The 24641-nt window shown below is 42.1% G+C and overlaps 3 protein-coding genes across 13 annotated transcripts in view; 1 reads left to right on the top strand and 2 right to left on the bottom strand.

Annotated features, from left to right (window-relative positions):
* Positions 1–1238: 1238 nt before the first annotated feature.
* Positions 1239–16815, bottom strand: LOC110989104 (uncharacterized). Of its 5 annotated transcripts, XM_022253236.2 has the most exons (5): positions 16624–16815; positions 15568–15742; positions 15254–15362; positions 4947–6454; positions 1239–3651 (listed from the first exon to the last, which is right to left on the bottom strand). In XM_022253236.2, the coding sequence occupies exons 4-5, from the start codon at positions 6417–6419 to the stop codon at positions 3268–3270; spliced, it is 1857 nt and encodes a 618-aa protein (XP_022108928.2). In that variant the 5' UTR covers positions 6420–6454; positions 15254–15362; positions 15568–15742; positions 16624–16815; the 3' UTR covers positions 1239–3267. The 5 variants fall into 5 exon arrangements, with proteins under 5 accessions (XP_022108928.2, XP_022108927.2, XP_022108929.2 ...); XM_022253235.2 differs by lacking the exons at positions 15254–15362; positions 15568–15742; positions 16624–16815 and adding an exon at positions 9035–9124; XM_022253237.2 differs by lacking the exons at positions 15254–15362; positions 15568–15742; positions 16624–16815 and adding an exon at positions 8826–9019.
* On the top strand, positions 12281–13276 carry LOC110989091 (trace amine-associated receptor 2-like). The gene has a single exon (XM_022253218.2). It carries the CDS (start codon positions 12281–12283, stop codon positions 13274–13276), a length of 996 nt encoding a protein of 331 aa, XP_022108910.2.
* Positions 16816–19538: 2723 nt separating the features above from the next.
* Positions 19539–24641, bottom strand: part of LOC110983459 (TPR and ankyrin repeat-containing protein 1-like) — a 90847-nt gene continuing 85744 nt past the window's right edge. For all 7 annotated transcript variants that reach the window (XM_087134914.1, XM_087134917.1, XM_087134918.1 and 4 more), the window contains 3 exons: positions 24104–24192; positions 23242–23419; positions 19539–22731 (listed from right to left, as the gene is read on the bottom strand). In XM_087134914.1, the coding sequence (XP_086991040.1) occupies positions 22583–22731; positions 23242–23419; positions 24104–24192 (416 nt within the window). In that variant the 3' untranslated portion in view covers positions 19539–22582. The remainder of the gene's footprint in view (positions 22732–23241; positions 23420–24103; positions 24193–24641) is intronic.

The following is a 24641-nucleotide window of genomic DNA, read 5'->3' as shown; positions in this document are numbered from 1 at the left end:
TGGAAGCCCTATATTTCGGGCCAAATGTTGAGTGCCATATTTCTGCATTCCCCAATTACATGGCTGAGTCACTTAGAACTCTGTAATATCTGTTGCTATGAGCTCTGCAGATGGATTTTGGCCTACTTACGTGTGCACCTTTACTCGGCTCGTTTCGTCCCTGTTCTGGAGCTCTAAAAGTGGATTATACAAATTTTTCATTTTCTGCCTGTAAATTCATGTTTTTTGAAGTAGCAACATCCATTTTAATTAAAAATGTCAGATTTTGGCCAGGAGAAATTCGGATGTTACATTGATGAATGTTGCAGTGCCAAAAGTAAACAAGAAGAAATTAAAATTGTCAGTAATCGAATGCTGCACCCCTTGGCCTACATTTGGACGGTCTTGTTGGCAATATTGCATTATACCCAGCCCAGAAATTCTTTGCCTCCACTTAAATCTCTTTTTAAAAAGCCAACAACAGTGGAATATACTAGGTGCCAATGCCAGCCGAAATGACACACAGTAAACTGACAGGGCAATGGTGCCATCACCGAGTATGAAGGCGGGGTGCGTGAGGGAAGTTGTCCGGCTGTAGAAGGTTTGCATGGCTGCCATCTTGCAGGCCAGTGCTTTTCTTCAGGATCTACACAAAGGAGGTTTCCCAGTGGAACAAAACAACTGCCCTGCAAGATGGCTACCATGCAAAGCCTTTATAGGCCCCTAAGCCACTTCAAAAATTGCCTGTTCCCGGTACAGATAAGTTTCAAAAGAATCGTTCACAGTTTTTGTTTTCTAGTTTTGTTGGTTTTGTTATTGTTTTCTGGGTTTTAGTTGGGTCAAATGCAATGCTATCCAAAGACCATTCAATTTTAAACGTATAGATGCAGTATTTGTCTGAAGTTTCTTTTGTCTACTTTTGAACATGACAAACTTCATGTAGTTTGTCTCAAAATCTTTTGCTTTGGTTTGGTTTATTTTGTGGTTGCTTGTTTACTTTAATAGTTTTCTAAGACAATTACACCCACCTCCTGTTTGTAGGCACCTAACACAGGACCAGTAAAATATTTTAATGCAAGTATTAATTTAATTTGTTTTATCTCCAAGATGACTTAATAGTTCTGACTCTTCGGTCAATTCTTTAGCTTCTAAGGGGAACTTTCATCCTACTAGGCTTTCTGTTTGCACTCGCTGCTTCGTAGTTTGTTGAGACAAGTGGAAAGCTTAAATTTATTGCAAACTTCTAGTAAAAAGAGAGGCAGATGGGAGAACTTGGCAAGATTTTTTATTTCAAATCAGACGAGAGTTATCGTGACGGAACCTAAAACTTTATCTGAGCTTACATGTCCATTCTTGGTTTTAGCATCCATAAACAAATGTCAACTATATGTAAAATAAACTCCTGAAATCAAGCTCATTCTAAAATTGGGCCATTCTCCTGCTGCTTAAAAGGAAAGAAATTCAAAATTGAAATTCAAAAATTTAAATGAACTGAAGGCTCATTTAAATACCTTTTAATCTATTGTGTGGTAATGCCCAACCTCAGGAAGGAGTACGGTAAGGTTGGCAGGTCTGGATTTTAGGGCAGGAGCTTTATTCTTGAAGAGGCAAGGCAATGTCACCTTCGCAAAGGGCACTTGTATTAGAAAACCAACTGGCCTGTGGGAAGAGAGTGGCCATCAAGGCACCTGATTCTGATACCTGCACTGAGTGCTCGCCCTGCAGATTTTCTGAGTGCCTTTTATTTTAGGGGAATGTTAAGTAGGTTAACTAAGCATCCATCTTCACACAACGTCCAAGATTTAGACTGGAAACTTTGGATCAATTTACAGTGCAATTGTACATGTCATTTCAGTGCAAACCAATAAAGGCAGAAAAATCCACAAATCACATGAAAGCAAGCAGAAAAATAATTCTGTGAACTTACTTCATATTATTTTTGTCGGACAACTTCACATTGGAGCATGAGCATGTCACAAATAAAATTTACATAAAGTTTTGACTATAGCAACAGAATTGACATGAAGACGCATCTCCATTTGTACTCCTACAAATCTACAAGCAAAAGATTTCACTTATGTCTTTGACTACAGAAATTTGGTTTCATATGAGCACTGCCCATGTTTTAATATGTAATTGCATATGGCAAGGACAATAATTTCAAATATTGGCACACCCAGTGTTCCATTTTTTTTGCACTGAAGTCTAATTCTCTGTGCACCGAGTAAACAAGTCACAACATTTTTTGTTAAATAAGTGGACATGACAGTCTTGTTTGTGCTTTCATGCATATCTCAGATGTTGAAGTGTAACAAAGGAGGGAGACTTTAACATGCTTCTACTTTATAACTGGACTAAGGTCACATGGTGTGGTCAGTTCATCCTTAACAACCATGCGACTAGTCCCAGACAATGGAATCTCAATTCGTAGGCAAATGATGCAATGATAGAAAAGGATGGCTTACAAGGTTGTTGTGGGTCATCATAAAAATGGCACAAACCCATCTCACTTAGAATCTGTGACTTAGATTTTATAAAATCTGGTACATTGAGTTCTTTAAATTTACATGAACACAATTACAATTTGTACTAAAGACGCTGTTGCTATACCTCATGATTCAGGGCAAGCTTTGCTTCGTTACATAAGAGACACCTTGCACGGATAAACTGTTTTCAATGGATAAGAAAAGCACCAAGGAACCAGTCCATTCCAGAGATGGTAGTCGCTATGCAAAAGCTTGCCCTCAATCATGAGGTACATGTATAACAGTGCCTTTAGTCTGGGGAAATCAAATTGCTATGTTTATGTGCAACCAGATAACTCCCTGTAGCAAATTTCAATCAAATTTAACTTGCAAAGGGCTTATTGACCGGACTTAACTGCTCAGTGTAATATACCCACAGGAGCCACCTGGTAGACATATGAAGCAAGATATGAGACAGAGAGAAACCCTCCCCCCCACTTTGTGTTAGTCACTGTTTCAATGGAATCTCAAGAATTTTTTCAGACATCTGGGGAGGATGTGTTAAGTGACAATAATCTAGAGTGCGTACAGGGATTGGACATGTGGGGCACAGGTACCCCTGTCTCCTTTCTTGCTGGATATATCGGTAGAGTTTGGAGATTTTGAAAGCTCGCGGAAGGTACAGCTTACTTCCCAAGGGGCTTGCTGACACCTAACAGTGCAAAACTAGTCAGTGTTATCCCACAGAGCTTCAGAGGGTTCTGGAAATTTCCTAAGCAAAAAAGTCAAGGCAGTTATTTCCAGTTGATAGTCATCAAGGCTTTTAAATAGGTGGGGCCTTGGGCAGCAAGAAAATCCTCTTGGCTCCACCGAAACGGGGAATAAAGGCAGCGTCTTGTTGCTGAGCCACTCCAGGGAGGCTGGCTTCCGTCTGACCTTCAGAGCCGCAGGGTTGGGTGACAATTGTGGAATCCTCCACTTCTCGGCTTGTCTCTAGGGCAACACCGGGTCTCGCCTGTCCCATGGTCTGGACGCTGTCGGCTGCTTCCGTGTCCATGCCTGTTTCCGTGCCTTCTCCGTCTGATGAATCCTCTTCGCTGTCTTCCCTCTGCGCTTCCATTTTGGTGTGAATTATACCTCGCATCAACTCGAGCATGTTGGTGTAGGACATGCACAAGCCCAGCGGGTTTAGCTTTTGATAAACGATCTAAAATTTGAAAATCAAACACCAATTAATCAAAAGTGAATTTATAAACGAAATGCTCTAACGTTGTCTGGTGACATAGGTGAACATTTGAGTTAATTACCCATCTACCATTTCCTGTTATTCTTAGTACTGTCACGAAAGATAATGTAACTTGATGATTTTGCGACATAGGTGACCAATCCCTGATACATCTAGGATCAACAGATAGATAGGGTTACTACTTGGATGCCAGTCCCAGATATCCAACTCCAAATGGTGGATGCCCAGTGCCATTTTTGTCAGTTCAATACCGGTACTTGTAAACATCTTCCAATATTTTGGGACAAAATTTCCATAAAGACAGCACAGCTTAATAAATACAAAAAAGATTCAAGTTCTTTTCATCTAAAGCTGGCATTATTTTGTAGTGCTGAGCCATTTCGAATAATTCACTAGTTGAACATTCAACCTTCAATTCAATCTCAAATCCAAATATTCAGTCATACCGACCGGCAGACTGTTGATGAACAAACCGTATACAAAAATAGTTGCAATATGCACACAAAATAATCACTATCATAGCTTCTCACGTTTAGGAGTATCTCTAGCTTCGATTTAGCAAGATTTAAGAGACAAACAGTACTTCTTGTCTGCTGAAAATTTTCATTCCTTTTAAACATTTTAATGAATAATTTACTTTTTGAATAGTAAGATTTCTGTCACTTTTCATTTGAATCTGCTTAAAACATGCCTCCATAGTGCATTTTTTCTCATTTAAAACATAAGAAAATCTTTCCTTCTCATACATTTTGCATTCGAACATTCAACTTTGGAAAATACTATTGGAATATTCGATAATGATCAAATATTTCCGACATTCGGCACAGCCCTAAGATTTTGACTCCGAAAGAAAATAGACAAAAGTTCCCTGCCAACCCACGTAACTATGACGCCAGTGCAGAATGTTGAAAAATGAGGAACTAAAAAGAAAAGAAAAAAATGAATTCCGATTCAAATAAGCAAAATATCCAGCTTGAAGTGACAAATGCCTCCAAAGCAGTATTTCAAGATTTGTAATTTATGTTACAGAGCTAGGTGGGGCAGGAAAAATGGAAAAATATGCAAGGATAATACAATTTCGAAAAACAACCTAAAAGCCCCCTGCAGTGTGAGTTTTAAATACAATCCTTGACTATACATCTTTGTGGCCTGTGTTACCGATTATTTCAAATTTGGTTTTGGTATTTGAAAGATTATTTTGACGCCTGCTTGTCCCGTGGGTTTAGTAAAGACTGTTCGTCAAGAAAATCACATACTTTTCCATCACAGCCATTCTGACGCAGCAGCACACTTATGACGCGCTGGACCCTGTTGAGCTCCTTGACACGCCCCTGGACCAGGATGGCAAACACCATCCCAATCCTAGGCACTGTCTCTAGGACTGCCCTTCTCATGTGCTTCTCCAGGTAGGATGACCTATTCAACGCGGCCAAGCACAGCTGAAGCAGCTCTGGCACCACCGTGTCCATTTCTATGATCACGCTGTCCCAGTCGAAGCTGGTCTGCTCACTGTAGCCCACCGGCTTCAGGCAGCTGAGGGTGCCAAGCTTACGGTTGGATATCTTGCACAGGGCACTGTCGAAGTCTGACATCAGTTGGGCGATCATCATCCTGCGCAGGCCGGGGATGGCCAGGGCCGCTTTGGCCAGTTTCTTGGCCGAACCTTCAACCGATTTCGACACCATGGTCTTGATGTCGTCAACACCCAGGCATTCCGGATCGGAGTAATTCCTGAACCTAAGCCATGTGTCAGCATGCCGGCTGAGGATTTCTGAGGCCGATTTCTCAGGCAGGTGGTAGGAATGGTCACCGAAGCGCGAGCGCAAGGTTGGCTGCTGTTCCTCAGCTTCCAGTTCCAAATCCTTAGATAGTTTTGAAGTTTTGGGCGTAGGTGCTGCTGTCAATTCTTCGGGAGTGGCTTGCTTTACAGCATCCTGAGGGCTGATCACGATGTTCTGCACTGGTACCTGTTTGGGAGCTATATGCACAAGTTTTGAGGAACCAGCCACTGGTGCCATTGGCGCTTGTCCAACTGAGGCAGGATTTGGAAAGACAAGTGGCGATTGTGAGGGGAAATTTACTGGCACCATTGGCAGTGCTCCTGGTGGAGTCTGATTCGGAATTATCAGCAGGGTTTTTAGGGAACCGTCCACAGCAACACTGGACACACTGGGCGAGACATTTTGCAGACCAGCTTCCAGTTGGTAAGTCTGCGGCTGTACTGGTACAGGAACGGTTGCTGGTCCTACCGACACCTGCGGAGCGACTGCAAAAGAGGGTCTGGGAGATCCCGGAAACATCATCAGAGGTTTGGGAGCCACGGGCATGACATTCCCTGCCGATCGATCAGTATGGCGTCTGTTAGAGTTTGTGTCCAAGTCAGTGTGACTTATGGGCACAAGCTTCATAGGGATGATGTCCGGTTTCACCTCCTTCCCCTTAAGGGGTGGGACTCGAACAAGCTTGTGGGTGATGACGTTGTATGGGCTCTTCTGACAGAGTGCTCGGAACTGCTGTACACGCTTGTGTATGGACTGAAGCCGCCTCAGGCACTTCAAGCACATCAGACCTTTGGTGACTTTGATGCTGCCATATTTTTCAATGAGTAGGGATAAATCCTTTCGGATGCCCATTCGGCCGTGAACCAACATCCCATGTCTTGACTTAGTCTGGCAAATGACACATTCTCGGCTCTTGGCCGCTTTCTTTGGCTGTATGTTCTGTTCCATGGTCAGGACCTTGACTGAAATTCTGTGAGGCACATCTGCAAGGGGAAAATGCGAGAAAGACACTGATTATCTGGAGGTTGGGTACAGTGAAGGCAAATGTTCTGGTTTACTTTTCAGGCAGACGGCCCCACTACGCATATGCCTGTATTTTAAATTTCTGTGTCTGAGTGCCATTATTTCAAACAAAAATTTGTCCATTTTAGCTGAAAACCAAATATGTTCACACGAATTTACACAAAGCTCCAGTAACTCAAGATCAAATGCTCATGACATCTGGAATTTTCGTGATTAGGGCTCTATACCTCATTTTGGGGTCTCAACTTTGTCTCTCAAGATATAATATCCAACCCAACAAAACTCATTCAATCGTGCCAGATGAAATCCAGGAAGACAAAAATATCACCAACTTGTAATGTAAATGTGTAAATGACATCACTTAAACATGGAAAAAAACATTATTTGGGGCAATTAACTAACCATGACAGTACAGCATGACAGCAGGGCCTAACTCTGGTTTACATGCTTCATGTAACTTTGGTACATGCTCAGCACATCTGTGCCATGTTTTTACATGACATTCTACATGGAGGTATCTGCCCCGAGCTGAAGTGCACCCCCAATCGGAGAAAGAGAGACAGATGCTTCCAACGGGTTCTTGCACGCGGTCTCGAAAGACCATACGTTCCAGAATAAATTTGTTAAGCGTACTCAGCGTGCTCCACATCAAGCATGCGCATATACATGTCCTTGCATACCTTATTGGTGAGCTAGTACCAAAGGGATTGTCAACTTCATTTAAAAATACGCTCTCTTTTGTTCAACTCGGAGCGGATTACACCCAAACTGCAGCTGGTCCACTCATGGGGCACAGCCTAATTTTGAGGGATGCCATGGGGGGTACGGACGGTAGGTACCCATAGTGTCTACACATGATGGAGGAATAAGAGCATAGTCTACACAGTCCCCCACCCTCAGAACGGCGGGGTTTGTCATCCGCCCTGCTGGTCTGCCATGTGTGGTAGCATGGCGGACGACAAGCCCCACAGTTGTGGGGGTACACAATCCCGCCAAGTACTACTACTAGCCCAGCCCTAAGGGGCCTAGGTCTACTTACTGTCAAACTGTAAACCAGTTAGCAGCTGGTTAGTAAGCATGGTAAGTGTAATTAAGCTATCGATATGGTTTACCCAAGAAGGGTTCGTCATCCGCTGCGCTTGTGGTCATGATGACGGTGTATTTTCTGAATGAACTAGTGCCTTACTGTCTAGGAAGTAGCCATGGTGGTTGGCAAGATACATGCTGACCGCACCCCTTAGGCCTACATAGACCAATCTCATTTTGCCTTGGCCTTACAACTTGTATGGACGGTCAAACCAAGGTTTGCAGAAATATCACCTTTCGTCGGTTATTGATTTTCATATTCGTTCAGAATGGACATTGGTTCCTTTAAACTTGGGTTGTATTTTCATTAAGAGTTTTGTAGTTAGGCCTTCATGTGATATTATCTGGAGTTCTGCAGCTGCATAGGATGAGGCCAAGGACTAGGTTTTCTTTTAACTGCCGGCCAGCTACTTCCAGATGGTAAGGTTTATACAAACCCTGCAGATAGCCCAACTCCCATAAACACATTGGCCGTTCTGACTGTGCCAGCTTACTCTTCCATCACAGCTATTTGTGCAACCACATTTCACACCTGCGTTCTTGGTGAAGTTAGATGTCTGCTGGGGAGGTTTATCCTCATTAAAATGGTGAAATTCTTGAGCAATTTGCCCATCCACACTACAGAAAGTCAGCAGCAAGTGCTCTAAATAATTGTCAGCTGAGTGATAGCCTGACCAATCACAGCACAGCTACTGAGTACTGTTCCTTTTCTTTTCCTGTCACCCACACATAAAAGCCACCATTCCAGTGACCAATCATATTATAGCTTAGTTTTCATATGGATGAGGTCCAGAAATCAAAAGGAAAAGATTAGAGCCGTGTTGCGATTGGTCAAGCGGAACAAAAGCCAGCATTTTTTTGGGTACTCACTGCATAGGCACACATTTATGATAGAGACCAATGGCACATTTGACGCGGAGCACGCTAAGTATGCGTAACGAATTTATTCATCTGTCTCAGTGTATGGTCCTTGCTTAGGGTCTATGTACTGCTGATTTGCTGTAGGGCCTAGTGTGGATGGGCAAAATACTCCAGAATTTCACCATTTTAATGAGGATATTATAAGGTGAATCATGGAGCTGTAAAAAAGGTTATAAACCTCCCCATCAGACATCTACCTTCACCAAGAAGGCATGTATGAAATTCGGTTGTACAAACTAGGCCTAGCTCAGTAGCTGTGATGGATGAGTAAGTGGGGACAATCAAAACTGCCAAAAATGTGTTTATGGGAGTTTGTAGACGTACACGGCTGTCTACGACCATGACGACTGTGGAAGAAGGCTAGCCTATTCGAAGTACCGGCCAGCCATAATTTCCATGATTTAAGCAGCCACAGCTTACGTCATAAGATTAGACCCATACATTTACTAGCCCAGTAACCACTCCTTGCTCTATGTAACGTTAGAAACTAATGGACACCCAAAATAATGAAACACAGGCCTGCGCCTACCAACCGAGTTCAACTTTTCATACAGCTTCGCTACATCAAGCGGCATTCATCATGAAGCGCGCCCTCAACGTCTTCACCAAGACTATACCAAGGCCGAGTTCTGGCGGCTTGTTCTCGTTTGTTCACGAACTGCTCGATTTGTTGTTCGTGGGTCGGTCGCTCGAACGCCGGGAATGTACAACCGGTTATTAACGTGGCAAGCAACATGCAACATGGCAGCGTCTTTTGTGCATTCTTCGGGAGTTAATGTTGGATAACTGGGCTAACTTCTTTTCAATTTAAAAAAAGTTCATTTCTGTCAAAACTTTCCATTGTCTTCAGCTTTGTAACGCCATATCTGTTGGGACCTACTTTTTGCGGCTGTTCAAAAATCAAACCTCACTACCTTTTCCGTGTGTTCGTGTGAAATCCTGACGAGAAGGTGGTGTGTGATCCTGTTCCAAGAACAGTGTTCTTCGGTCTCGTTCCCGCCGTTCGAGCGCGAGAAAACACGAAACCCGTGTCAAGAATGGACGCCCGAACTCGACCACATAATACGCGCCCATAGAAAACAGTGCAAAATCTGACCGAAATAGCGCCGCCTGCTGACTCTCGTGAAGAGTTTGGCCTCCGTTTTTTTCACTGGAAATTCAAGATTATGGCCAGAAGATCACTTTTCGTTTCAATTTCATGGGGGTAGCCACGAATTTTTTTTATTCGCCTTTCAAGGAAGATACCCCCAAAATAGCAGTGAAACTAAGCGCTCAATTCTGAATTTAGCTGTCCGCCTCTGTCCAAAAATAGGCCCGCAATTTTGGGCTTTTTGTGAAAGACCCCTCGGTCTCATTTCTTGCTGGATTATAGGCTCACACACGGAGCCACTTAATCAGAGAACTGCGTGGATAACCACGAGCAATGCTTTCAGACAACACAACAACGTCACCAACAATTGCCCGCAAATGATGGCCGGTCAATTGAGTTTTTACACTGAGCCAGGGATCAAGCAATCGCCGTGAACAGCCAACGACAGTTTTTTCATACTCACCGTTTCAGTAACACACCAGAGTTTAGTGACTTCAAAAGTATAAGACGTTTTCAAAACAGAGCGACAATTCAACGGTGCTCCCAATCACTTTCTAACACGACTTTCCAACAGTCCCCTTCCACAGTGAAAAAGCCCCGGAGCCGCATGCAATAAGTGGAACCAACATGGCGTGGAATGAAAACTACCGACCAGGTTGTCTTTGTCAGTAAGGTTTCCCTTTATACCTCAAAGCGCATGGGCCGGATCTACAGCCTCATATAAACACAAAGACCGCCAAATCGCATTCCAAACTACATGAACATGATCTACGCGACGCTCGACTAAGATCAAAATTATGGGCAAATTCACCCCGTGTATAAAGGGAATTTATACACAGTTGAAGAATTCCAGCCGGAACGTTTTATGAATTTATATTTCGATGAAAAAAACCTCTACGAACTTTATCCAGCCCATGTAGATTCAACGTGGTTGCAACATCTGAAATGAAGAGTTGGCAGTACCGAAAAGCAAAAAAGCGACTGTGTTACGAGAACCTGAAGCTTAGACAGGCAATGTACCCCGTGAGTGGTTACGAATAATGCGCACTGAATGTATGGGCGAAATGATGATTTGCGCTGCCATCCATCGTTTCGCCTGTAATTCCAATATCATATATCACAGTAGGACTGGCGGATAAAGGGAAATTTCCAATAGGCTTGAAGACTAATCTCCTATTAAGACTGGCAATAAAACCACTTTTCCCATATAGGAAAGTACATGTTGTGTATTAACAAAATATTGCTGACCGCGACCAGGATGTTGTTCAGTGTTTATCGGTATTGCCCGACTACGATCGGTCTGAGTAACTCGTGCCTTGGCGAACACTGCACCTGCGCTTGTAAAGGAAATTTGCATGTATACTACGAGACTTGTAGAAAAACATGCCAAGTCCACTTCCAACTGCAAATAATTGTGGCCAGTTTGATCAAGAATTTTCCTCGATTTGTGATTAATTCCGTAGATTAAATCACCTGCGCGCTCGGTAGGCATATCCTTAATTGTCGAATGTTACCATGGCAAGTAGAAGACAACCCCTCATCTCCCATGCCGCCGGCATGCACAAAGGACGTGCAGGCGACATTGGGCTTGTTGGTAACTTCCCTCGTACACGTGTCATGGCTCGCACCGAACGCATGCGCGCAGTTTGTTGCCATCGCAGTAATGGCGTCTCTGGTTCATTCTCCCCGCGGTCGTACAGCAGGTCCTATCACATCATGCCTACTTATTGCACTGTATAATAGCGGCAAAGAATTGCACGTTCGTGTCTCAGTTAACCTTATTCTGAACATTTGTTTCACTATTTCAAAGGGTATTTTACTCCCTTTTAGGGTTTTTGTGCTGATGAATTTGCATATTCATGCGCAAAGTCATTAGGAAGAAAGCCTCAGTGCTACATTGATTTGTACACACAAAATTCCTTCATATTGCAGATTCTGCCAAACTAATTATTTCTTTTTTTCCTGGTCGATTGTTGTTTATTAGCATACAAATAAGCAAGAATCAATCCCTTGCTCAAAAATGTTTCAGTAAGTATTATTTTGGGTTCACAATTTGAACAGAGAAACTATGCACTGAACTTTGTTTTCCCAGAATGACATTACAGCAACAGCGCCCTCAGTTTAATAATTATTTAACAGAAAATGCTCTTTTCAATGCATTTCACAAAAAAGGAAGGTATATGAATATTCATCCACTAAAGAAAAGTGCAAATTGTGTCCGAGAAATATAATTCGCAGCTACACTTTAGTCAGATGCATTTAGTAGCATATGACTTTGTCACACACGCGGACGCGCCACGATTTGCAAGCTCCCATTGGACGATTACTGAAGTTTCGCGTTAACTGCCGGTTCCATGCAAATGGTACCGATGCATGTGCAGTGGGCGTGATTTAAACTGAAGTGACGTCACAAGAACCGGATACGACAGCACGAACCCGCACGTTTATGCTATTAGCGTTTTCCTAATACATGTACATGTATTGTACGGGTGCGCCATATAGCCGCGTCATGATACCACGTGACCACGCATATGTTGTCGCACACATACACCGAGCCAATCTCAACAGACCAGCTCAGTTCAGATGGAACACTTTCCCCAAATATTTATATAGAGACAGTACATGTTGCTTCTTAAAAGGCACTGCGAAGACCAGCCAATACTCAAAAGAAATTGCAAGCCTGTGTGCGATGGCATCAAATCGGTCGAGCACCGATTTAGAAAGCGCTATTGGCGTGCTGGGCAGCTCCCCTCTCGACACCGTTAAAACTATCATCTCCTGCCTCGCGACTCTCGGGAACAGCGCGGTCATCGTTGTGATGCTGGTCAGACACAAAGTGTTCAGCTCTTTCACCAACCGCCTCATCCTGCACCAGTCTTTTATCGACGCGGCTGCCGGGGTCGTGTTTTACTGCAGTACTGTCCTCAAGCGCCCCAGCACCGTCGTTGTCTCCCAGGAAGGGAACACCGCCGACAGACTGGTTTGTAGTTTCCTGTTTTCCGATTACTTCCTCTGGTCTTTGAACGTTACATCTACCTACAATCTCGTCATTATCTCACTTGAGCGCTTCATGGGGACTTGCCACCCGCTGAAGCACCAAAAGCACATGAACACTACACTAAAACTGGGCGCGGTAGTGACGTCCTGGGGTGTCGGCTTCGCCTTCAGCTTCCACTTAACCCTCTTAGTGGAGCCTATCCGAGGGCGTTGTCAGTTCGTGGCGGTAAGTCACGCCATGAAGATTTGCATTGGTGTGCTTGCGTTCACCGTGGAGTACGTCCTGCCCATTCTGACAATGGTGTATTCCTACGGTAAGATACTCATCGCGCTGACGAAGAATTTGGTCAACCCGGTAACCCCTCGGCAACACTTCGTTCACAGGGCCAAGAAGAACGTCCTGGTGACCCTCCTAATGGTCACCACGGTGTTTGTGATCTGTTGGACGCCGTCAGAGTGTTACTACGTAGGGGCACTTGTGCTCAACCTTCGGGAAAACGAGACCTTGTACATCTCCTTCACCACGCTGCTGGCCTGCAACCTCTTCATCAACCCAGTCATTTACAGCTTCATTTATCATAATTTCCGCTTTCACCTCCGGGACCTGGTGCTTGGACGATTCCACAGAAATCGCGTTGAGAATATCGCAATGAACCGACGTCGCTCGGTGAACATAGGCCTACCATGAGCTTTCAAAGTTTGAACTTTGCTCCGAATGTGTTCAGTGCCCAATGTACCACAAACTACTCATACCACACACACACACACACACAGTCAAATATGTGTCGGGATTCCGACGGATTTCACTTAACTTGTCTTATTGTATAGAATAAAAATAATGAACATGATCTTGCACTTTCACTTATTAGCTGGTTGAAAGCATTAATGCAGTAAGAGAAATTCATACGCGAAAGATTTAACCACATCTGCGAAACATTTAAGCAACGGCGGCACCAACTATACAAAACAAAAGAGACGACAATAACATTCAAGACGGCAACAATATTATTGAAAAAGCGGTGAAACTTGAGATATCTTCTTTGCATGTGACGTTGTCATTAAATTTGTGATTTGTGTCAGGTCGCAGAAACGAAATGTTACTTCCAATCACGATCAACAAGGATGACTACCACTGACAGCCGAGTAGGCCCACCAACGACAGGCGTGGGCAATGTTGGGCTATTGCGCCGTTGACAGCATGAATTATGAATTTATAGACAAATGATCAAACTGTGATGTCATGGCGAAACCAGACTGTACCCTGCTGACGCGCCCCATAGACCTTTTTCAGTTTTTTGTTTTTTGGGCATTCAAATCAGTTTTGAGGCAACCAACATTTTATAACAAACGTTGTTTTCATTCTGTGCATTTCATTTCGTTCTGGGTTATTCAGTGTTTTTTTGTGTCATTCTAAGATAACCTTTTTGGCATCTTTTGACGCATGATTGTCTGTTGTAAATTAATGATACATTTTAAACCAACGAATTTCCTTATTTTCTTTAGGGATTCATTTAAGACATTTTTGGACCTTTGAAAATATAAAACTCCTACAAATATTACCGAAATAATGACAGGAAAAGGGCTGTGGGATTTTCTTTTCCGCCATTTTTCTAGGGGAGGGTTATAAATTTTCTTTGTCACTTCTGATCTTTGGGGATGTTTGATTGACCTTTGAAATATAGCTTCAAACCAAACAAATCTTCAGAAAAATCTGGATATTTGCAGGGTTTGTTTATCGTTCACATTCTTTGTAATATGTCTACTGCGTTTTATTCTGCTTTTGTTAGTCACTTCCTTTATAGGCCTTAAACTTGTCGCTGCTTCATCCAATAACACTGATCTCTTGACGTGTAACGGTGCCTTTCCATACGTACGTTTTTTGGGTGCATTGCGAACACCATGCTTTCATGCGTTTCACTTTCATGGGCACAAAATCGGCTCCGTTAAGAAAACGCACGTGTGCGTTCCGTTCGACCGTCAAAATCGCCCAACAAGCAATTTTGACGGACACGCATCGCTTAGCCCAAGTAGTGGTGACGCGCATAAATTATGGACAGGTGTTTAAGACACCAGAGTATGTATATTCGGCAATGGTTTCACCATCGGGAACACTTCTCTTGGGAAGTTTCTCCAATTTTTTTTTTAATTGGTCAGACTTTTGTAGAATTAGTGACACGCCAGAATGCTTCAAAAGATGCCTGATTTTTTTTTCTGCCAATCAATGAAAAATAAAGCCCAGCAACCGCTCTGAGCCAGTCGCTAGCCCTGCAAAATGTAATGACTGACGTCATAGTTTCTATTTGTAAGCACCTTTTACAAAGCCGATGGAATGCGTATAAAGTGACACTGAATGTTTCTTTTTGTTGTTGTTGAGTGACAATCAGTATTGTTATTCAATTTTAATTATTAATTTATTGAGAAGTTGGTAAAATTGGTTGGTAAAATTGGTCGGGAAAACCTAGCCAGTCCACTCCGAGCGGGAACAAAAAAGGGCTTGTTTTAAAATGAAATTGACAGTCCTTTGGTACGGACTCATCGCATTGGCGCGCGAGTTTCTGCACGTTTGGGGCGGGGCACGCTAAGTACATGCTACAGATTTATGGTGGAAAGTATGGTCTTCGCGTGCACGTCAAACGCGTACAATAATGGTTGGAAAACTTCTTACCAGCCTTTCTTTCGCCAGTGAGGGTTCACTTCAACTCAGGACGGAATGACTTTTCCATTCACGAGGCGAAGCTTGGGAAATCCGACTTGAATAAAGGCTGTAACAGTGGCTGTGGAGGATTTTGTTTCAAAAAGAAAGTATTATGGTGTATCTCTAGACAGTAATAAGGAAAAAACGCGCAAATCGGACAGCTATCAGATTAAAAATACAAATAAACAAAAATTAAAAGGTAATGTTTGCTCTCTTTTAGCTCTTTGCTGGTTGTCTTTCCAAACTCGTACTGTCTAATTCCCATTTCTAGACGGGCTACTTACCGCACCAGAACAATGCCATAGCCGGCCTCACGCGAAGGAGCATAAAAGGCGTGTACCGTCGAAAGAAACACGTGCACCAAACCATCTGTACGGTGTGGCATTCCATAGTTAACGGCAGGTGGCAGATTCAAGATGGTTTGCTGTTAATCATTTTAGGGAGATCCTCTCAGCAGCTCTGCAAACAGCAAAAACGTCTTTAGGAGACGTCCAATATCTCTGAGATGAATTAGACGGAGATAGGGGCGGAAGATATGGTGTTTTATTAAGGCCACGTTACACTGCGCGGTAATATAGAGTAGTCTCATTGGGCGAAGAGAGTTGTCGCACTGCGCAATGATAGTTGTTTCACTGCATTGTTAAGGCTAAGGCTAATAGTTAGCGCAAAATCCAAGAGAAATTGCGCCGCCGTCGTTTAAACGACATAGTTATCTCGTTTAAACGACGTAGTTATCTCGTTTAATTAAACGAGATTACTATGTCGTTTAAACGAGATAGGCTTAAGTATTTTTTCGCGTTGGCAGCAATACGCTTCCGCAGGCAGGCGGTGAAACGAACCTAAAAATTAACTTTATACGATCTTAAATGCACTTAAATCTAAAAGATTTCCTTTCGTTCCTTTTTTAAATTTCGGTTTCTACTTAAAGACTACCATAAAAAAATGTTTTGTTACATTTGAGATTGAGATGAGATTTACGGAAATGAGAGGGCAGTTTCTGACAAGATATTTCTCTTCAGGTCAGGCGATTTTTCAATATCTTTACATTTATGCTGGTAAAATATTGTACAAAGGTATTTTCCGAGGGATTTTTAAGAGGTAACGAAAGAGAAGTAATTACAAGGTCTAAAATTTTAAGGACAATTATTTTTTAATAGAATTTTTGCGTCAATTCAAGCATTTTTCTTTGGTCATCTTTACATAAATTATCACACATTATGTTCCCGACCCAAGGATTTCTGAAGCGGTTAGTTTCAGAGGTCAACTATCAGGGTATATTAAAATGTACGTGGTGACCTCTTGTGATCGTTCCCTGAAAAGCACGAAAATTGAAGCCTTACCATCAGATCAGCCAAACAATTATCGCACAGTGAAACAGCTCTCATTGCGCAGTGTAACGTGGCCTAGATAGAACACCACAGGAAGAGGTGTGGCAGGGTGTTGAACAGGTGCCTCCATGCACTTGACACATTCGATTCTCATGTGCAGCTTTCTGTATCGGACGATGAGCTGATGTGCACTTCAGTTGTCGGTACGCTCATCTGATACATGAAAGTAATTGTAAGTGAAAGTTATGACAGTTATCCAGTCATACAATTTGTAAATGTTACATGAAATAGATAAAATGCCTTATCTTCGTGATAAGTTTAAATCTCTTGTCCTTTAAAATGCACATATTGGTGGCTAAGCTTTTCATGCTGCGTGCGTTTATTGTGCCCTGTGGGGTACCGCAATGGGGAAGTACGGTATCCCACAAGGAACATTCGTTGTACTTACGGGGTACTGAAACGGTGTTTACAAGAATTGAGAAATACTCAAAAATTACAAAAAATCAAAGTATACTCATTTGTTGCCAATTGAATTTTTTTATAATAAGGGACGCTCGGTCGAAATTTCAATCAAGGAAAAAGATTCAGGACCAAATGGTTTCCGTGGGTGCAAAAGCAGCTCAAAACTGTCGCGCAGACGTCTCAAGAGGGTTGGACGAATGTCTTGCGACTTTCGCCGAATTCGCAACACAAAGTTGACCATAAGTTGACCAAGGTCGCCGCTAAGTTTGGGCAACTGTCACAAGACATTCGCACGAACGTCGCAAAACAGTCGCAGAAAATTTCAAAGATGCACAAAGTTTTTTTTCTCGGGCGAAAATGCCGCTAAACCAGTTCGCCAAGCCTAGAAAAGTCGCCAAGCTATACTTGTAAGGTTTTGGTCTCAATGAAGAAATCTGGAATGGAAGTATAAAACGTGCATTACACTTGAATAAGCGCTACTCTCACACCGTAGGTTACTGATCGCTTCCCCTCCAAGTTCACTGAACTGCCAATTGGTTGACTACACGTATTAAAAATAGAACAGATTAAAAAGCAAATGAGATTTGTTAGAGGGCGAATCAGAGTAAATTAAATGAAACGGAGAGCTAGTCTCAGGCATTTGATTGAAAAAAGTCATTGAGAAAATTACTTTCAACTTTTTTGTTCTACCTCTGACTATTCCCAGGCAGGTTATATGGGGAAATGCAGAGTGCAAAGCAAAAACAGATTTTGGGGGCCTTCCATTCCCTTGCTGTGGCTGCAGAGGAAATTGATGAAAAGTAAGATGAGAAAGGAAACGCCAGAGCGCCACACCGAATTTGTTGGCAGGTTCGCCCAAAAAGAGCAGGGGAAACTTAGGAAGCAGTGCTGTTTTTCACAAGCTGAGCTTTTAGGAGTTTTCAGTAACGTCTTGCGGTCTATGCGAAACCACTTTTTCTTTAAAATCGAACCCACCACTCTCGTGCAGCGCTCATGCGTTTTTCCCCCACATGCCCAGCAAAAAATACCCCCTACATGTTCAATCCCTATATAGGCAATTCACATGACGTCATACAGCCCGTGCTTTCGCTTATATTGGCCGTCAAGTGCATGCATGGTATATGTAACGCATGCAAATACACGTACAAGCACAGTTTGTTCGCTGTCCGTGAAAAATGGTGAAGGTTTGCTGTGCCTTAGGGTGCCATAATCGTCAAGCTACTTGAGATTTGCATTTTTATCGGATTCCTGCCTTTCCGCAACGGATAGCAAATGGACGCGAAAACTGGATTCCAAACTCGCACGCGCGACTCTGCAGTGTTCACTTACAATTAATTGCGGGTAGGCCATCCTACTAACGTTAGTCCAGTCATGGAGAAAGGAGGGAAATAGTTCCCTCACGTGGCGCACTTCAGACTTTCCATTTGCCTTTCGTGCCAAACCACCACGAGTTCCTTCACAAATCTGGCCACAATTGAAGTATTTTTAGGCTTCCAAACTCTTCAGCGATTGATGTGTGTACACCGATGTCGAATTGATGAGGTAGTTGGAGATATCTGGATACCGTGGCCGTAGGCCTAAATCCTGAATGTGACTTGCACGTATGACCTTGCATTGATTTCGGTAACAATATGGACCAATGGAGCCCAGTATATCTCTAGCTTCTGAATATATTATCATGTCTTGTGAACCCCATTTTGTGTCGTGAAAATACGGTTTCTTTCATGGGATTAGTCATTTTCTTCTCGAACATCGATCCAAATTGCGTGGTACTATGCGTGCACTTCTCACGAGTTGGCTTGACAGCCAATTGTTACAACGTGATACCGGTGAAGAACCCTCTCTACGCACTCTAGGCTATTGTCACTTAATACAAGCCCCTAGATGTCTGAAAATAATTCCTGGGATCACAGTGAAACAATGACCAACATAAAACAGGGAGGTGGGTGGGGGGGATCTTCGTCTCATATCTTGCTTAAATGTTTTCAAGAATCACGTAAGCCAAAAAGTAAACTTGGCCGCTGCTATTGCTCAATACAAGAGGGCGCACAGGTTTATTGCCACGTGTGTGGCCGTGACTTCAAACGGCCGTAACAAAACTACTGTCAGATTGAGTTGAAATTTCACATCTGTACTTACACGTATAAGGAGTTATACATGCCATGTTGTATTAATTTTTAAATAAAGCATGGGACCGCAAAGTTCTTAGGTAGGGGCAGAAGGGGGAGGGGGCAAAAATAACCCAGTTCATCGAGGGTTGATATAACTGGATTTGGAATCCCAGCTTATCGTGGTTGGTTACGTTTACTATTCGTTTACGTGACGCAACGTTACGTTACGGTAAGACTGTTTTCAATTAGGTTCCTGTCTTCGCTTGGAGCTTCAGTGAATTGGTGCAGAGCAGTTGGTCCCATACTGATTACTAGTTGAACCACCGAGACAACTGTTGGACTTCGGTCAACCGATTGTTGAAATTGAAAATCATATTATATTCCAACAAAAATTACAAACTGACTCATTAACATTTGAAATTGAAGGCATTTTTTGCAGGCTAAAATACGAACATCCCCACAAGCCGACGCAGTAAAGTGATCGTCAAGCCGATTGTTGGCGTGTACAAAATGTTTATTCCCAACCATGTGACGAATGGCAGCGCCCGAGTTTATTTGAAGAAACACAAATCAGAGTGACGGTGCCTTTTTCACATAAAAAAATGATGCCAAACCGAGGAGCTGGGGTGTATCATAGCAGTTTATGTTACCGGCTTTCCACGAAACTCTCATAATCGGGTAAGCGCCAACGTCATAGTTTAGTCTGTGTAGTGGATTTACTTAAATTGATTACATTTACTTCAAAATACTTCGGAATAAATCCAACAACTTCAACGTTACATCTCATTATTATCATCGCTGTATTATTATGGTATAGGCCCAGGTTGTGTCTACGAACCTGCTTAACGGTACTTTCTGTTCTTATACTTATATTGCTTGGCTTCCAGGAAATGTGGGTATAGGCCTATCTCTTCAACAGGTACTCGAAAGGAAAATAAAATTCCAGGTGAATTCGACCGTGTAGGTGAATCTACCTGTGCGGAACACTTCAATTGACAGAACCTGCTGGTTCATACACGTAGCGTTAGTTATTGCCTACTTGAGAAGAATAATTTTTCACTGAATGCTCTTATGACAATGCACCTAAAGAAATTCTGTCATAAATTTTAACCAATTCGAAGAGCCATCGCTTGTCAAGACTGCATTCCATTCTAAAAAGTTCAAAAGTGTGACGTCACTTTGGTTTCAACCATGCCTACTCCAAATACAGCTACATGGAACTGGTGCTGTAGTATACAATAGGTCCATGATATCAACAGATACTCAATGATGTATACATGGATAAAATACAGAGACAAAAAAAGAAAAAGATTACTTCAACACATCTGAAAATTCAGAAATAACTACAATGGATATGAATCATAAAATACTTCTCCCATTAAAGCTGCTGTTGGATTCTGTGAGCTGAACGCTATACACCGCCATAGGTTGCATTTAGATGTAAACCGCGAGTGGAATAGGTAGACTCTAATCTTTGAGTACAGCCATTGCTACGACTAACCAGTGGAAACAAATTCCCCAAAACAATCGAACCTGATACCACAAATTAATGATACTTAAGTCAACAAACTTATGCTACTCACGATCATCCTTCTTTAAAATGCCTTGGCAGAAATTCATGTGCATGGCAGTTGGTAATAAATCAAATTAATTTTGAGTCACATCTTCTGAGAATTTTCTCACTTTCTTTTTTGAAATAAAAGGGATAGAAAACGTTTAGGCTGAATGAGGACTAGAAATAATGGTTTAGTAACACTGGTCTTCCTTTAAAAACTCAAGCGTTATCGTGGGTACGACACTTCTATTATTGAGCTGGAATGACACACGAAAAATATTTCAGAAATTTCTTTTTAAAAACGTGTTATCACTACGTGGAGAAAAATTGATTCACAATCTCAGTTAAAGAAAGACATATTGATCAGCATAGGAACAGTTTGGCTGACTCCATCTTTAGAGATCTATTTTACTTTCTACATCAAAAATCCCTGTGATAATAATCTATGCTCCTCCCACCATGAAGGAATCACACAATGGCAGTCTAAAACAAAAGCAACACCATTTAGAATCTGCCAACTTTAGAAGTACTAAGGAGAAAAACAAACAAAGCAAAACCAAAACTTCTGCAAAATCTTGCTTGATAATTTAGCGCACTACATAAAAATGTTTTATTCTTAATACTAAAGTAGCTGTCCTAAATGCAAATGTGGCTTGCAAAAATGTCAGGAAGATTGGATTTAACAACTGTAATGTATTCACTGCTGAAACTATGTTTAGCCATGAAACACTTTTTAAAATACTTTCTTGCTATTAGTTTGAAAATGTGTTTAAATGCTAAGCATGTTTATTTGATGGATTCTATTCAGCCACTGGTCATTGATGTTTAGGAACTGGACACGAAATATTTAGCATCTAAACATCCTTACAAAAGATAGCAAATTAAGGTTAGGTTTAATTGCTAAATACAATATTTAAAGTATTCAGCAGCTGCACCAAGCATTTTGTTTGGCTGCAGCAATAATTCCACCAAAAAGAGTATCCTTCTGTATACTAGGCAATTTATGTACAAAGCAAAATTACATTTCAACAAGAAACTGTATCAAATTGTAAAGTTCTGCAGTAGCGGGGGGAGGGCAAGCAATGAATAAACAGGGAATGCCATTCCCTTTTAAGGGAGTGTAATTTGTATAAATGTGAGTGTATTTTAAGTGCTATTTCAGTGCAGTGAATTTTTCTCTGCAACCTGGGTATTCAAGGTGTGCATGACGCCTGGGAACAAAGCTGGCCCTGCTTCCTTTTAAATAATGTTGTGCATTATTTCTGATTGAACGTTACAGGCAAAACCGACCCAAATTATCATCGATTTCAACTAAATCTGATCCAGAGCTGATCTGAACTCCCAAAGTCTGACCTGACCCAACAAAAATCATGATAAAACCAACCCAAACGGACCAGAATCTCAACCGACCCCAGAAAAATCCAAATATCTAGCTTGAACCAATTATCCCAGAATTGTCTACTTTCTGTGCCAAAAGTTCTCTCTGATGCATGACTTCTTTTGGACAAATTATTGTAAGGACTTAAAACTGTTGCAATGTATCTCTTAAAGTCCCATTTGGAGTGTAGAAATTTATACCACGGGAGGAAAACTCTTGCATCTTGGTCATACTGGGCACTGTGATTCTGTAGTGATAGTGCACCGCAGGAATGTCTGAAAAGTTTGATTATTCAGTTTATTTTGGCGCATTTCAAGTTTTTACCAAGATATCACAACCAAATTGACCCGTCCTGAAAAACCACCAAAACAAATCAAAACCAACCAGACCCCACTAAAGGAGTGGAAGGACCGACCAGGCCCATGTCAGTTTCAGGTTGAGTGTGCACAACATTACTCTTTTCATCTATCTCTTTCTCCCCCTGCCTTTGCCATGCTTTCTCTTTTTTCTGGAGCCAGTGAACTTGCTCTGTCCCCCTTTTTGCCTGTTAGGGACTGGCAGGACTTTCTCATCTGCCTCTTCTTCAAAAGTCATGGTGTCTGCCAGCTCGACGTCTGAAAAACAAAAGAGTCATGATACAAGAAAATTGGGGGGGAGGTGCCAGTTGTGACTCCAAAAAGTGGGTTAAAAATAACCAAAAAGACTTATGACTTGTGCTGGCCAACTGAAAAGAAACTGTGACAGCCTGGAAAAAATCTGAATCAGTAAAGGGTCAGTGCAAGTTCAAGAAAAGGAAATCAATTAGACCTTGAAGTGAGTGGTACTGACATGGGAGTGTGCTGGTATGTACGAATAAGAGATGGCGCATCTGGAGCTTTGAGCCAAGTGGCTCTTCTTTGCCAGTGAGGACGTATTTGTGCAGAGAACAGATACTCGGATGTGAGTTTTCTCATGTGAGAAGTGTAACTGGGGCCTCGGACATTATTGGAATTAAATTTTCAAAGGGCTAATTGCCCTGACTAAAGTTATTTATGCTGTCACCACTGGCCATGCATACTGCTTATAGCTCCATGCCATTAATCATAATGTAATAATTACACGTTATGATTTATGTTTGCCAATACCTGAATCCCAAGAGTCCTGTTGCTTTGCTGCCCTTTGTTCCCACTTTCTTTTACTCGTTTCATACTCCATCTCAAGCTGCTGAACAGCATGTCTGATCTCACTCAACCTCCCAAAGGCACGCTCTCTTTGCATCTCTGCCATCTTGTCAGTAAGTTCCTTTTTGTATGTGGACAGATTCTGTCAACCAAGCGATTTCAACAATCAATCACAATCAACGCAATAGTCTTGGCTGCATTCATACTATAGCAGAATCAGATACCCACAAGTGCCCACAGCGCATGCAGTCACCTAGCAATATATTGGTAATTTCTATTACAAGCACTGTCCTAAATAAGGCTATATAAGCCATACATTTTATGCAATCACTGTCTCTTCTATGCAATCTCTTGGCTGCACTTTCTCATTGCCTTCATGAATAACAGGACAACACAGAAAATAAATTTGCATCAAAGTTTTTCCTGTAGTCTTCTATGGATCCCCCCTCAGCTGCACCTTCTCTTCCATGTAACCCTTCCATTTGAGCCACTAGGCCTACTTTGGTGAATCTGTTTCCAAACAAACTTGACTTTTAAAGACAGAAGTAAAACATGAATGTTTCTCCTTTTCATTCTCCTTTAGCAATTACAGTCACTTGATATAATCGAGAATCACAGTAGCCCTAAAGTTTTGCAGGGGCAGAAAGAAAAGGGGGTTGAAATCAATAACAAACTCAAACCATTATTAAGGGCTGAACCAGAAAAAGACTAATTTGAACATGTCCTTAATATTTGTTGGAAATCATAACACTGGGTCCAAGTTCAGAAGACGGACATTGGAATTGAAAACAAAAAATTCCCTGGTTGGGATAAATCTGAAACAAACCTCTTTAAAATACGTGAAGTTGTTCCAATCTTCAGATTTTTCCCCTGCTTGACAGGGGGAGTGAAGCTCCTGAAGAAACTTGTCCACCTCTGTCAGAAAGAATAATGACACTTGCTCATGACAGTGAAACTTCTATAAAGGCTTTTTCCTTAATTTCCTGACTTCCCTCAAATCATGCAAATTCCATAGAGGTCCAACATGTACCAATTAAAAGCATTTATTACAGGCTCCCAGCCAACTGCCTCTATCAGTTTGCGAAGTAGGAGGCTGAGAACTTTTTTACGGGGGACCAGTCTGCAACTGCAAGAAGTTTTGGAATCTTGGCTTTGTCTGTCTTGTGATCACACTTCAGTTTCATGGACACATGAGACCTTTGCAGCTCCATTTTGTAATATAAGGCCCAAGTTTTCAAGTGTAGATCTAGCGGTAAATGCTTGAATCTGATTGCAGAGCTTAAGATTGAGCCACGGACATGAGCCGAGATTTGGGGAAACAATCCCCTGCATGAATCATGCACCACTGCTAGGCAGAACAGTGC

This window comes from Acanthaster planci, linkage group LG03, assembly GCF_054643075.1.
Source record: "Acanthaster planci isolate LZ-2023a linkage group LG03, COTS_SCS, whole genome shotgun sequence".
Classification (NCBI taxonomy): domain Eukaryota; kingdom Metazoa; phylum Echinodermata; class Asteroidea; order Valvatida; family Acanthasteridae; genus Acanthaster; species Acanthaster planci.
The sequence above is the reverse complement of the archived record's forward strand: the minus strand, read 5'-3'. Positions and strand labels throughout refer to the sequence as shown.

What these genes read in the sequence shown, in the direction of transcription:
- LOC110989104 (XM_087134897.1), bottom strand. Translation starts at nt 7,624, where the DNA reads ATGACGAACCCTTCTTGGGTAAACCATATCGATAGCTTAATTACACTT. An exon ending in AACTGGTTTACAGTTTGACA is followed by an intron (nt 6,455 to 7,533) that starts GTAAGTAGACCT and finishes TTCCCCTTGCAG; the next exon opens with ATGTGCCTCACAGAATTTCA. An exon ending in AGAATGGCTGTGATGGAAAA is followed by an intron (nt 3,652 to 4,946) that starts GTATGTGATTTT and finishes TTCAAATTTTAG; the next exon opens with ATCGTTTATCAAAAGCTAAA.
- LOC110989091 (XM_022253218.2), top strand. Translation starts at nt 12,281, where the DNA reads ATGGCATCAAATCGGTCGAGCACCGATTTAGAAAGCGCTATTGGCGTG.